General features: G+C 46.1%; 1 protein-coding gene across 1 annotated transcript; it reads left to right on the plus strand.

Moving 5' to 3' along the window:
* The first annotated feature begins 2128 nt into the window (after nt 1-2128).
* On the plus strand, nt 2129-11365 carry LOC143214251 (uncharacterized). The gene is made up of 2 exons (XM_076435021.1): nt 2129-3001; nt 8173-11365. Exons 1-2 carry the CDS (start codon nt 2799-2801, stop codon nt 8948-8950), a joined length of 981 nt encoding a protein of 326 aa, XP_076291136.1. The 5' UTR covers nt 2129-2798; the 3' UTR covers nt 8951-11365.
* Nucleotides 11366-14222: the final 2857 nt, after the last annotated feature.

Raw genomic sequence — 14222 nt, forward strand, 5'->3', positions numbered from 1 at the left:
ACCTCCTCGCTTTATCGTCTTATCACTGGAGACGTCTTCAGCCCCACGTCTCCCTTTACACCCCCTTTCCCCGGCTTCTTCTTCCAGCAAGACATTGCCACGACTGATAACATTTATTTCGAAAAGTGCCGTAGCACGTTCTTCTCGTTCACTGGACGAACAAAGTGGGGGAAAAAATGTCTGCGTTCCATGTGGACAAAAGGTGGTCCGTAAACAAAATTGATCGAAGGTGCTACACTTTTACTTTCTCAAAAATATTTAATCATATCTATATTCCTTATGAAAAGCGATGTTTATTATCCTATCATAGGGTTTAATATAGAGGGTGTTCCAGCTAAATTGACCACCTTGAATATCGGGCTTAGTTTTAGTAATAGAAAAAAAACGTTATAGGACAATATTAACCTAACCGAAGGGGCTAATGATTGGGAAAAAACTTTTTCCAAGATCATTTTCTTCTAGATATCAAGGTTATCAATTTTTTTTTAATGGAACTATATCTTTTTTATCGCTAAGTAATAGTAGGGGTGAAGTCCTCTTCAATGACATATTATACAATGACCTTCGTGTGACCTTGGGTATGAAAAATCCAGTAGCATTGCAGTGATTTGCGTATTGTCAGTGATTAATTTACTACACTAATTAATCTGATTGAACTACTTTATTTCATTAAATGTTTGAAATGATGACCATTGTTTTCAATACAGCTAGGACACCCTGTATGTACTTGTACTACATGCATTTTTGGAAAGTGATTTGGAATGAAACATGCAACACTAAACCTACCGAGCCTTAAAAGTAACTAGTACATGTTCCCTTATAAAAATAACCAGATTGATTTTATTCAGACCTTGTGTCTAATCGTTTCTTATGAAATCAGTTTTATTATTTTTCTAATTAAAAAATAAAAAACCTGGAACCGGTCATTTTGACCGGTGTTGGTAGGCTAAGTGTTAACGGACCGCCCCCAACCAAATCCGCAAGTGGGTGATTCGGAACCAGAGAGCTGGAGAAAATAGTATTTTAAATAGTAAATAATAAATATATATATAATCCTATTTATGTTGAAGTATGTGTACAACTTTGAAAATAAAATATTTTACTTGATGCAATAATTTTTGTAAATAAAATAATTTATTTGATGCAGTAATTTTTGAAAATAAAATAATTTATTTGAGGCAGTAATTTTTTTGAAAATAGCATTTTATTTGAAGAATATTGAAGATATTTGTATTTTGTCTTTATTTTCAATTTCAATTTTAAATATTACTGCTGAAAATAATGGTTCGAATTCAATACATTTGTGTGAGTGCTAATAATTTCTTAACGATAAGACAGAGTGTATGCTTATGCGGATTCTCTCTCAGAATGTTTCAAATGATTAAAGTAGAAATATTTTATTTTCTCGATCACACACACATTGTTGAAATATAATAGAAATATTTTATTTTGAGGTTCAGATTGTTAAAATAGAAATACTTTATTTTCGAAATTGTATATCTTATTTAAAATACTATTTTCTTCAAGCAAAATGAAATCTAAAATACTAAATAGTATTTGGAATATATGTTTCGCCAAGTAACGCCCATCTCTGTTCGGAACCCACCTTAAACTGTAAGCCCCGTCGCTTAATAATCATAGCAGTTGAAGAAGCGACGTAAAACAATAAAAACAAAGATCCGCGAGTATCGAATGTCGAAAAGGAGGTCTCGCAGGTAGATCAGGTCCGTCCACTAGTAGACCTATTCCACTTAAATCCGCGGGATCTCTGGCCGAGTGTCATTGTCTCGAGCCATCAATGTCCCGGAAACGGGCTGACCATCGGCGTCGCGCAAAAAGGTCAGAAAAAGTGGGGTGGTATACGATAATCTGCGTAACAGAGAAACATACTCGTGGCTGCTTGTCGCGCCGGTGAAGAGTTGTAGCGTAGCAGGAAAGAGAGAAACGGGAGAAAGAGAGAGGAGGCATCTCCACCTGTTGATCGCGGCTGTGTCCTCGGTCCGCCATGTCTGCGGAGGAGCCAATCGTGGATGCCCGTCAGCCGCAGACCATAGTGGGAGAGGAGGAACATTCCTGGTTGGCCGATCCTTGTTTCCACCGCGTCCCACGGGGCTCCAGCTACTACACGGGTCTCGATTCCTCCCTGGCTCATCCCAGACTCGACACCGGAGAGGTCCTGGCTGGATCCTTGCCAGTCCTCGACACAGCATCAATCACGCAACTCCTCTACTCTCTGGTGTTTCCCGTTCTTCAACACGTGGGACCAACAGCTAACCCACAACTAACCCAAACTCCGTATTGCGAGCATCGTCATCCGACAGGATGCTGCAGGGCGTTTAAAGGATACCTCACAAATGACCCTGGAAAAGGATCCTGTGAGCGAATCGAATTTGAGGAGGGACAAAAAGGAAAATTCTCAAGAACGTGAGGAGTGAACTGGCTTGGAGGATTTTGAAGAGTCTATCTTTGAAGTCTATCAAGAGCTTAGATGGTCCTTAGAAGTTAAGTTTTCTGGATCGGTGGTTGCAGTAGTTGAGTATTTGGATCGTGTGGTGCTGAGATTTGGTGGTTTCGACGGCCACGTGATTGCAGCCTCCACGAGGTGCTGTGTTTCGACTTTTGAACCTTTGCAAACAGCTGAGTACTCGGACAATGATGCACGAGGTCGGTGAGAGGAAAAGATCACTTCTGCCAGTGAATCGGTACGAAGCTAGAAGACTTGTGGGAGGGAACAATTGAGAGATATAGATTGTACGATAAGGAAGTCTTTTGACACGGGTTGAAGACACACAGCAGACATGTCGTCGAAAACGCTGCACAACGAGCACATCAAGAGGCCGATGAACGCGTTCATGGTGTGGTCTCGCGGACAGCGACGGAAAATGGCACAAGAGAACCCGAAGATGCATAATTCGGAGATCTCGAAGAGACTAGGAGCCGAGTGGAAGCTGCTCAGCGAGAGCGAGAAGCGACCTTTCATCGACGAAGCGAAACGCTTACGGTGAGAATCGATCATCTATAATTATAATTAACCCTTTCTTGATGTTTATTGAAAATGAATGAAAACCACGGGTGATCATATTCTCTTTTCGGCTTTTGAACTGCTAAACCAATGCATTTGTCCAATCAAACAATTAGCATGCTAAAATCTTTAATTTATTAATTATATTAAATTCAGTATAAACGTGTGATTGTATGTGCAAGAGAAGATGAAGGGGGATAGTGTGACGGAAGATTGAAGTTTAGGGAAAAGAGTATTGATCGTAAGTTCCCCAATTATCGGCGCATTCATCGATTGTAATCTTCACAGGCCCTGAATTCATTCGTCAAAGCGGTCCGTATCGTTTGCAATCGACTCGGCGATTTTTCCTTTGCACGCTAATTGCTCTTTAGTCGCGGCGGCCGTCCGCACGGAATTATCGCATCGAGGCGTATCTGCAATAACCGATGATGGGGGTGAATCCGAAACGAGAAAAGGAGGGGACCCCCGTAGTTCATAATACGGTACATTGTTACGAAAGCTAAGGGCCGTGCTGCACTAAGCTAAGGGGTGGAATAGGGGTGAAGTAAGTGGTATTTATGGAGGTAGAGGGGACAAGCTCTTTATTACGGCCCTGAATATTTAATCATTGTTATGAGTTTATTTAGTCCGGCGAACGGAGAACAGGTTCAAGAGATTTCAATATTTTTATCGTCTACTCCGGTTTAATTACCGGGCTCGTTCGGCGAGATTAAAATCCGAGCGAATTTTCTCGGCGAGAATTGCAGCTTGCGCACCACATTATCAGCTACATTTATTAAGATCATTTCTGTCTAAATTGCACAGAAAGAATAGATGTTGGAATCGTTAGTTTTATTATAAAGAATTCAGGGCCGAGTACCAATCGATTTTTATTTTTATCGCTTCGATTCGTACTGGATGAGTATTATTTATGATCGAGTGTTAATCCATCGACTATTTATTCCCCTCGTGTAATTTATAAAGGATTTTTGAATTTCCTTTCAGTTATGTTTACTAAAATCACGATTTGTTTTACGATGACCGACTTGCATTTTTAAATTCAAATGAATCTGTTCACATCTATTTGCACCGGTTTTTATCGATTCGATTTGTACTGGGTAAATATTATTCATGACGACGCGTTAATCCAAAAAATATGTATTTGTATAATCCATAAATGAGTCGTGTGTTTCTTGTTAGTTGCCCGACAAACGTTTTCGGAATTAATATGACAAATGAATAAATGATGGCCGCGCGTTTATGTTGTCTCGAATAATTACGGATTATGCAATTATGGATTAAGGAACGAATGAAAAGCGAAACGCCTCAAATTAGAGGCTCGTCAAAAACGACTGGTAAAATGGAAAAGGAAAAGGGAGGGGGGGCGATAGAAGGGGAATAAGCTTTAATTGAAAAGTACGACGCGGGAATGACTGAGTCGAGCTTTATCACAGTTTCCCAAAGCAAAAAACTGCCGGTTATAGGCAATTGATAGGAAGCAGCCGTGGTCGGATATAAACTCTCGCGGAATCAGCCGCCGCGACGATGGCCGCTCGTAAAATAAATAATGGAATAATAAAGTCGTTTCTTCGGAAACGCGTCACCGTCGATTCGCTTTCAATTGCCAAGTGCGCGTTTCACCGGGGGGCGGATCCGTTTTTTTTTTCACCCACTTCCACACACATCGAAAAGTGAAAAAAAAAAATGAATCGATTTGGCTCTGCCGGTTTCTATCGGTTCGGTGTAACGTCGAATCCGCTTTTCCCTTGATGACCGTGAACGATCTGTAAAACAAAAAAAGAAAAGAAAATTGCCTGTCGATAGTGTTGCGCTATGTGCCGATCCACTATTCTCTCTTCCTTTTTTCAGTTTCCGACGATCCACATTCTGTGCCTAAATCCTTGCGTACCGTTGAACCATAACTTCTTTACCGTTGTTGAATGGACAGTATTGTTACGGGGAAATTATTGAAGCGCGCGAAATAAATGCTTCCGATATAACCATTTGCAAGACCACCCCTTTAGTGGAAATGGTTCTTCGATTACCAAAATTAATTCTTGCGTTACCGTACGTAAACCTACCCCTGGAAACGAAATAATAAAAAATCACTGCCATAAAACGAACAAAGAGAAATACCCACCTTTTGTAAACACGACAGACGAACTACAGCTTCAGACACCATCAAATCGTAATCGCTCAAAGACCTCCCCCATTTTCTCCACCGCCCCGTTGAGAATCAAAATAAAAACCAGCTGCTCTTCAGCCGTGGAAATGATTCAGAGATTTCGAAATATTTCAACCACGAATGACGTTTCTCAGGAGAATCGTCGCAGGGGTGGTTGCAACGGGGATCTGCTAGAGGCTAGAAAGGGGAGGGGGGCTATATCAGCAGCAGGAGGAAAATTTCGGGCGGAGAGAGAGATGTGTAACAGCGAATCCGCTTTTCTGGCGGATGGCGACGTCGGTGACGACTTTGGTAACGGCGGGAAAAGCGTTGGAAGCCGGTTGAGAATCGGAGGGGTGGACGGTCGTAAAATAAAGAGAGGAGAGGGGCCCCGATAAAAGTCGTTCCCTCGGAGCCTTGTCCCCGGTAGGAACGGGTTCCCCTGGAGCCGAGCCGTCACTGGCCCGACGTAATCTGTCCGTTCGTTCACGGCGACTCACAATGTGGCCCCCGAGATAACAAATAAAGCCCCATTGTCGCAATTGTGTGGATTTAAAAGGATTTGCGCGCTCCTCTGCTGGCCCCTACCCCTTGGAACCACCCCACCCCCCTCGCACCCTCTCGTTTTCACCCTCACGGCTGCTCGTTGGCTGTGCCGATGCCACTGCTGCTGCCTGTCCGATGATTCCCTCCTCCGACCCTCTTTTCGCCAGATTCTACGCCGTTGTCTCTCGTTCTCGTTCTCATTCTCATTCTCGTTTTCGTTCGTGGCGAACCCGCCGGCAAGCGAGAAGGCAAACACGGAGAATTAAAACGGTGTCGCGGAAATGGAGGAACTACGAGGGGGTTGATGTGTCTTGAGCGCCCCCGACAATAAGTGTTAACATTTTTTGGATATCTGAAAAGAAAGTCCAGTAGAAAAATCGGCGTTGATCTCGAACGGATAGGTTGAAAAACACGTAACGGAAGATTGATACAGAAAAACTTGAATGGCACAAACCAAGACTGAAATCATGAAAACCGTGCACCTCGACTACGTTAACGTTAACGCGTATCAAACAGAATTAGTTTTGCACAATGGACAATTCCATCGCAGATTTGGACATGTCGACGCCATAATGGTGTCCGCGGAACGTCTCGTTGCCGTGTGGTCCGGAGCTAGTCGAATGCGCGAAAGTTCACCGTGCGGTGGGATCGCGAAAGTCCGCCGGTCGTTGCGGCACAATGACATTTATGACGAATCGTTACACTAATGACATTCGCGGAGCACCGGCGGACAATCGTGACTAATTGTTATTGTTTCTTGTTGCGGGGGCCGCGAGCGCAGCTACCGCGCGGCTTATGTCCACCGATATGATATAACGCGTTGTTTATCGCGCGGTTGGAAGTGGTGGATGCTGGGAACGGTGGTTGCTGCCGTTGGTGGTGACGGGGTGGTTGTGTGTGTGTGAGAGAGAGAGAGAGAGAGAAAGAGAGTCGGGGGGCTCCCAGCGAATTGTAAAGATTACGCCCGATGTTTATGCATTTATGCTGAATTATTGTCGGCGGGACTTTACCGATGTTTATGCTGATTTACGCTTTGTGCTATCTGCCGGGACACATTGTCCCGGAATTATTATTCCGCTGCGTCACTCTCGCGAGGAACCCAAATTTCGGATTTCGTTCGCGAGTCGGAAAATTTTGACTCCACCCCCTCTTCCTGCGTTCATCTCTTCCGCCTCCACACTATTCGCATTTTGATCTAGCGAAACCACTGATCGCGAGCGTTCGTCGGACTCGATTGATTTTTCTATCGATACCTCGCGAGAATTCCTGATATTTATTTAATCCGTTCATTGTAAGGTATTTATTCTTGTTTCTTTTTTTTTTACATTTACCTCGAAATGTAGATGCGCATACGCATTTTATAGAATTTGTTTCGCGGCGGGAGGAATCATTACAGCGTACAGATTTAGACAACGTGCAAACACATGTCCAATATCAGCCATCGAACTGCATCAAATCAAAATCCCTTCGCGAGAGTGCTCGAAATAATTCGAGTGTGGCCCATTGTGCAGTCGTTTCCGGGAGGATTCGCCGCGAGGCGAGTCTTGCGCAGAGAAAAGAAGAGTTCCCTCGGTCGCGTCGCGTCGTCTCTCTCGCTTTCTTTTATCTACACGAGGCGAAGCATAAATAAGGACTGCGTTTGTGCGCCTCTTGGATACATAATGGAGTATTATGCGACGGAGATACCACGCGGCGCTCTGACTCTTCCCTCGCCACGGCCCCACTCTTTCAACAGCCCTGCGAAGCCCCGAGCCCGGGGTGTGTGTACAAGATATTTACTACAAATACCCAGGGTGGCCCCGTATCGTGTTCTAGCACCATGATAATACGTCCCTTTGTACGGATAACGGTGTCGAGAGCAAAGTTTACTGAATTCTGAAGTGTCTCGTCGCGCGATTCTTCCCGCGATAACGCTCGCCCCTGGATTATCGGAGGTAGATACCGTTGCATGCATTGTCTAACCAAAAAAGAAGATTCCCGAGACCACTATTTCGTTCTCGTCATCGAGGTCTCGCTAGAATTTCACCTGTTCACGCGGAACGAGAATAATTGGAAATTAATAGTTTGTTTAGAATACTATTCATGAATTATACATAGTGCAGTTCATTGTCGGCGATTAAACGGTACTTGGATTATGCTTACAACCCCTCGGAAAACTATTGCCGTTCCCCATCATGAAACTATTCGATTAACCTCACCCCTGGAACGTTCGAGAGCAAACTACCCCTACGACCTGACGATTGCAGATTCTACGGGCGATTTGCGGCGGCAGGGGATGAAATTGTCCGTGGAAAAGTTCAAATAACATTTCTTCGGGCAGTTCCAACTTTTCTGTTGAGCTCGCATCATCTTAAACAGAAAAGGAATATGATCGTCCAACTGAAACAATTTTAAAAGCCACCGGCAAGACGAAACCGCAAAAATTCGATTGTGATCAACAGTACCAACGTTTTGGTTTCAGAGCACTCCACATGAAGGAGCACCCCGACTACAAGTACCGTCCCCGCCGGAAGCCGAAGTCTCTGGTGAAGAAGGAGAACAAGTTCGGGTTCTCGATATCGCCGTTGATGTCCTCAGGTGAAACCCTGGGCAACATATCGAGGGGTTTATTGCCACCGCTAGCACCCCCTTCGCATCACACGCTGATGAGCCACGAGGACTTGAAGATCCCTCGGTTTTTCCCGCCCTTTCCGTATCCGCTGTACCCGATCCAGCACAAGCTGGGCGAGGAATTCAACGGTGGCAAATTAGCGGCGGATTTAGCGTTCCAGGCTTTATACGGGGGTAGCACGTTCTACTCGAGTCATCAGACGATGTCCTGGCCAAGTCTATCGACGGCAGCGTGTCTGCAGCCTAACTGTGGCTGTCCAAGTCCCCCGAAGGATCCTAAGAGGACGTATCTGCCTACAAAACTTGAAGAGAGATCTTTCCCTAGCCCAGGGAAACCCGATGACGATGGTTTTCCTTCAGATAGAGACTCCAGCAGGGAGGAGTCTCGCTACAGGAAGCTGGAAGAGGAGAGTTTCTCGCCATCGGTGGACAGGCATCAGGAAGACAGATCCCAGGATCGTTTCTCCTCTTCGTCATCGTCATCGCCGACAGAACAAACCGAGAAGATCAGCCACACTGCCCCGCCAACAACCCTGTCAACGTCTACCAAGGTGGAGAACGCTTTTTCCGTTCAGAACCTAACGTCTTCAAGTTCAAACTTGGGCGCGCATAGAGGACACGTCATATGAAGGCCGCTTCCGGTTCTCCCGGACTTCAACTTCCGGGGGAACCTGGTACCACCTGGATGGCCGACCACGGATTGGTGGAGGGTCCCGCCTATGCTGTCACCCATACCCCAAGCTACCGTCACCAACCTAACCGCGCCAAAAGAGGACGAGGTTCAGTTCCAGGAGGATCAGCAGAGAAACTCCGTCATGGCCAGGTCGAGGAGCATCCACATTGCCAATGTACAGTGATTCCTGATGAATCGAAGAAGCTAGGGACACGGACAGAGGGGATGAAGAATGTGCAATGGATGTGGGTAACGTAAATCCTGGAGAGACCTGAGAGAATGTGTTTTGTGATTGCGTGGTGACCATCATCTCTGCCGTGCTTCGGACTTGAAGGTGTCTCGGGACGCCGGGAGCAACAATGGAGGCTTGGATGAAGCTACTGGAGGGTCCAGCTTAAGGAAGACAGAGTAAGAAGTAGATGTGTGGCAGGATCTTCTAAGAACCTTCCAGAAAGAAGCCTGTTGCGTTGTGTGATAATTTGAACGCCGGCTGCCATCTTTTCTACAGTTATCTACAGAATATGAAGATGCTGAAGTTTGCAGAAAGTCACGATTTTCGGGAGAGTCGTGCTACCCCTTTCGCAGACCGAGGAAAAGAGGGCTCCAGGGAAGGGGTTTGTGGGGTGTAGAAGAGGGGGTCCGTGTGCATTCGCAAAGAATTCGTTATGCGAGCCTGTCGGTGGGATAGCAAAGCCGAATCGATAACTCGCCACGGCCGAAATCCCACAAAGAGAGGCGAAAGGGTCTTTTCTGGTAAAGCGTGTACACAGAGGCGGCGCAGGATGCCAGAAGAGTCCAATTTTGATGAGATAACCAACCCTCTCGTGGCACATATTACCGCACACGCGAGCCAAAGCGTGGAGAGAGAGAGGACGGTCTCTCGCACATACAAGTACACATACATGCATACATACACGGGGATAGAAAGAGCGGGCTCTCGTAACGCGGGCAGGAGAAAAAAAAATCTCTTCGGGAGAGAGAGCGGAGGCAAATCTCTTCTTTGGGAGCCGGCCATGCGAAATAAGCCAAACATTCTGAATGCTAACGTAGATGCGACAGCGGACCTGTGTACGCGTTCCAAAACCGCCACCCCCGCGTCGCCATCCCTCTCGCGAGATGATTTCATTGCCGGCGGCCGGCGTTGCGCATCGATACTGCAACTATCCAATATTTTCCTGTTTCTTTCGGCAAACCCACGCGAAAGTCTCGACGGTGTTCTCCCTTTCTCTTCGCGCACTCGTCTTCCTCCGCTTGTAATTGCTTGCGCGAACGTTATCTCTCGTTCGAATCCGTTGAAATTGAGGAGGAACGCTCTTGTGATATCTCGATGTTGTATAATCTCGTTATTAATTGTTTTCTCATTTTAGAAATGTGAATCGTTCGATGTTAAGTTTTTACTGGTTGTCGAGGCTCGGGGTGGTATTTTACAACAATACTATATTTGTTTAATTCCACGCCCAACAAACGACAAAAGCTATTTTCCCTTTTCTTTTTTGTTGAAGCGAATGAAAGAAAAGCGACAAGGCTTGCAAAGCTGCTTCTCGTTTGCGAATCTCCAGGCGAATATGTACCATAATTAATCGAAAAGTTTGCAATTAAAGCGACAGTCTATAATCACGGTCGAGGCAGGGCTCTCGGGATACGGCTTCGGCTTGGCGTGTCGTCGAATAATCGGCCAATAGGAATAAAACCGTTCAATCTCGCGCAAATTGTTTGCATTCTACCAGCGAATTGTTGAATTCGTTATGAACCGGCCGGGCATTGTCGCAGTTTTATCGGAGGCGATTTTTCCGCGATCGACGCGCACACACATGTCCGCGTTTTGCGAAAATGTTTCGCGAGCGGACCGTTCCACCGTATTTTCACCGAAATTTCGACACCGACAACACAAAGACCGACGCGTGCTGTCAGCAGACCAGAATGGAGACTAATTTCCCGCGGACACTTTCGCCCATAGAGAAAGAGAGAGACAGAGCGAGAGAAAGAGAGAGAGAGAGTGTGTGTGTGCGTGTGAAAGCGAGAAGAAAAATGTATACTAAATCGTAACGATCGTAGGAAATCGGCGAGCGTCCCGTGACACGTTGCGCGGTCATGCCAACGGGAACGCCAACGCGTTAAATATAATGTAAAGCGTATCTCTATAAAGGATAGGAAAACATATCTTTACAGTTATTCACGTAAGTTCCTCGGCCATTCGCGTTGCCGTGAACGAAAACGAAGTAGAGACCGTATAATCCGTCGAGTTTCACATTTTACCTGGAAACGCCGCTCTGCGTTCCGAAAACACCCCCACCACTGAGACGTCACGCACGTAATTATTGTTAATTATTGCTGTAACATAACGCGACGTTTGTAAATAAATTGAAACTTAACCGAACCCACTGTCTTCATTTCATGCGAAACCCTTTTGAACGTTAGAAAGCAAAATGAATGTTATTCTTTTAGTTGCCTTCTAATTTTTGTTTTCTACAATCGATTCAGAAAATTTGTACTTCATTTTCTCCAGAATTCGCCAGTCCATAATTGAATGTAAATAATATTGATCATCGTCGTACAACCTATGGTAGCTATATGTTATGACGAATGTCTTGAATTGAGCATAACGCAATGTTCTAGCATAACCGCTAAAACATCCTGAATTATTCATGATTTGCGAATCAATTCGCGACGCGTTCCACGGTTTCTCTGGACCGGGAATTGGACACGCAACCATAAAAGAAGTCGATCGAGGGAGGTTTCGAGACACCTATAAGTTCGCAGGACTAATCGGTATGTGGAGAAATCGTCTCCGAGGAAAATCTCGGGAAACGTGGAGGGGAGAAAACCCTCCCCTTCGACCCTCGAACCATCCCTCCGTAGCGTCGTGTTTTATTTCTGATAGCGACGCCTCCGTCGCCACGGCGAGGACATTATCGCCACCGCGAAGGACCCTTTCTTCCCCCATAAAGGCAATCACGCTTTCTTCGCGGCGAGATAACAGCAGAATGGAGAGCCAGAAACGTCTCCGTGCACACGAGCGAATTTCAGGGCGATTCTATAATTCTTCTCGACCGCCGCGAACCCGCCGCGATCCTTTCAACTCGGTCGAAGCATTTTTCATCGCTGTTCCTCTTGATCTAACAGAAATATCGACGGGGAAAGTGGAACTTCTGAAAATATGCTTGGTTTGAAAAATTACGTGGCAATTAAGCGTCTGGAACAGAGTCTGCGTTCCCGATTTTCCTCGACTTTCGAAAAAAGAATGGTGAAAGATCGCTGTTAAATTTCGGACGGTGCGAGGCGGTCTAACGCCGATACGCATCTTCGGCGTTTAAAATCTTGAAGAGCCCGGGGAACGACCGGAAGCGACGAAGAACCGTGGTAGACGCGTTCCTCGCGGTGGGTGTTCCGATTCGAAAGTGATTACATTTGACTTGGATTCGTGCCTCCTTACCAAAGGCAGTCTCCGCTGGTACAGAGCTCAGCAACGAGGACATTCTTCCCCGACAATACCTGCCACAATCGAGCGAGCAGCACTTCCGCGCATACTAATGGAGAGGCGCCTAGACTCCTTTCGGCCAGCCAGTAGTCGACGCCAACCCCCGATTCCGCCCTTCTACCGCTCTTTGTGCGCGCCCCGTGGAAAACTTCGCGCACCATGAAGACGTCCTTTCTAGGACAGAATCACTATAACCCGATGGATTTTTCCGAGGGACGCGAAGACTCTTTCCCGTCAAAACTCGACCGCGACCGTTCGGGGGGAACGCGGGAAAACGGCGGGATTCATCTTGCAAATGGGGCTAAGCGTGACGCTTACGGAAAAAGGGTGCTGATCTCCCATTTTTCTCTACGAATAATATCAATATCATCAAAATTACATTAAATTAATTGATACATTCATGTTTTTTTTAATTTTCACGTAGACCACCTCCATAATGATGGGCACAATTACAAATACAGTTCCAGAACACATTGACAAAATCTACTAAATTGTTTAAAGATAAAGCGACAGTAGCTGGGATATTATGCACACCAAATTTTTTAAGGCAACCCGGAGGACCTCATCATATCTCAGCAACGATATCCATTGTCCTCCCCTAGGACACTCGGAGATTGAAGAGCGGGGTGGCGTGGGTGGTTCGAAAAGAAGGCGGCGCGTAGCTAGACATGTTAATTGCGTCGGTGCGTAATTATATAAGCGCTTTTGTAGCCGGGAGAGGGCCGAGCGCGTCGCACGAATCGTTTGATTGCGGAAAATGACGGGCGACGATGGCGCGAGTGGAAGTTTTGAGTGGGCGTCGGTCCTGGCAGACAATGAGGCATTCAGGGGTGGCATTGTCAGGCCGACAACTGCGTTACCGTAGACAAACCCGAAATCACCGGCGCTATCGCCGTCCCAGATCCGATTATGCAAATAATAAAATGCAGTGAAACGGGGGTTGCATCGGAGAAGGATGAGAGAGAGTGGGCGAGAAGTTTGTTAATAATGTCGCGTGATCGGCTGTCGTATTCTTCGTTTTTAACGCTCGTTACTCTCGGTCGCTTTTCTTCCGCGAAATCATCTTTGAATGGACGGCCACCAAACGATGGAGATTGGACCTCGATGTCTTTCGACGACGTTCATCGAAAATATAGCATAGCTAAGTTTGGTGTGGTTCGCACCTTTATTTGGAAGCTGATAAATAGACCACGAATTTTGTGCTTTCAGAGGGTGCACGAGGGTTTTTATTTTAACGTTATTAAAATTGTGGAAAGAGGAAATGTACGTACATTTCCTCCGTCTGGGCTCCGTTATTTCATTTTGTCGTGACACACAATCGGCTGTCTCCAGCGATTCGTTTGAGAAAAATAAATTTCAGGTTGTCCACCGAGAGGTGATTCTAATTAGACGCCGGATGCTCTTCCGGATTACACGGTGTTAGGCGAATCAATTTGGGAAAAGTGGGTCGGCGCAAGTATTCGTCTGGAAACTGGGTAACAAGGGCGATCATTGGTCGAGAACGGCGGAAACGAGGCCGTGGACCATAGCTATGAACCCGCGTGGCTCGAATGCCGGGTATAATTATGCATTAAGGGTCGTCAAGTCCGGCTGAAGTTGGTGAACTTGGTTAATTAGGAACGGCAGTCAGACGCCGCCCGGGCATTGTCCGGTACTGTTGACTTCCGGCCTCTTCTCACCGCCTCCGAACCGGGCGCTAGTCGGCGCGGGTTGATTGTTTCATTGTTTCCGACCCCACTGTCAAATGCCA

The sequence above is a fragment of the Lasioglossum baleicum genome, chromosome 12 (genome assembly GCF_051020765.1).
Source record: "Lasioglossum baleicum chromosome 12, iyLasBale1, whole genome shotgun sequence".
NCBI lineage: Eukaryota > Metazoa > Arthropoda > Insecta > Hymenoptera > Halictidae > Lasioglossum > Lasioglossum baleicum.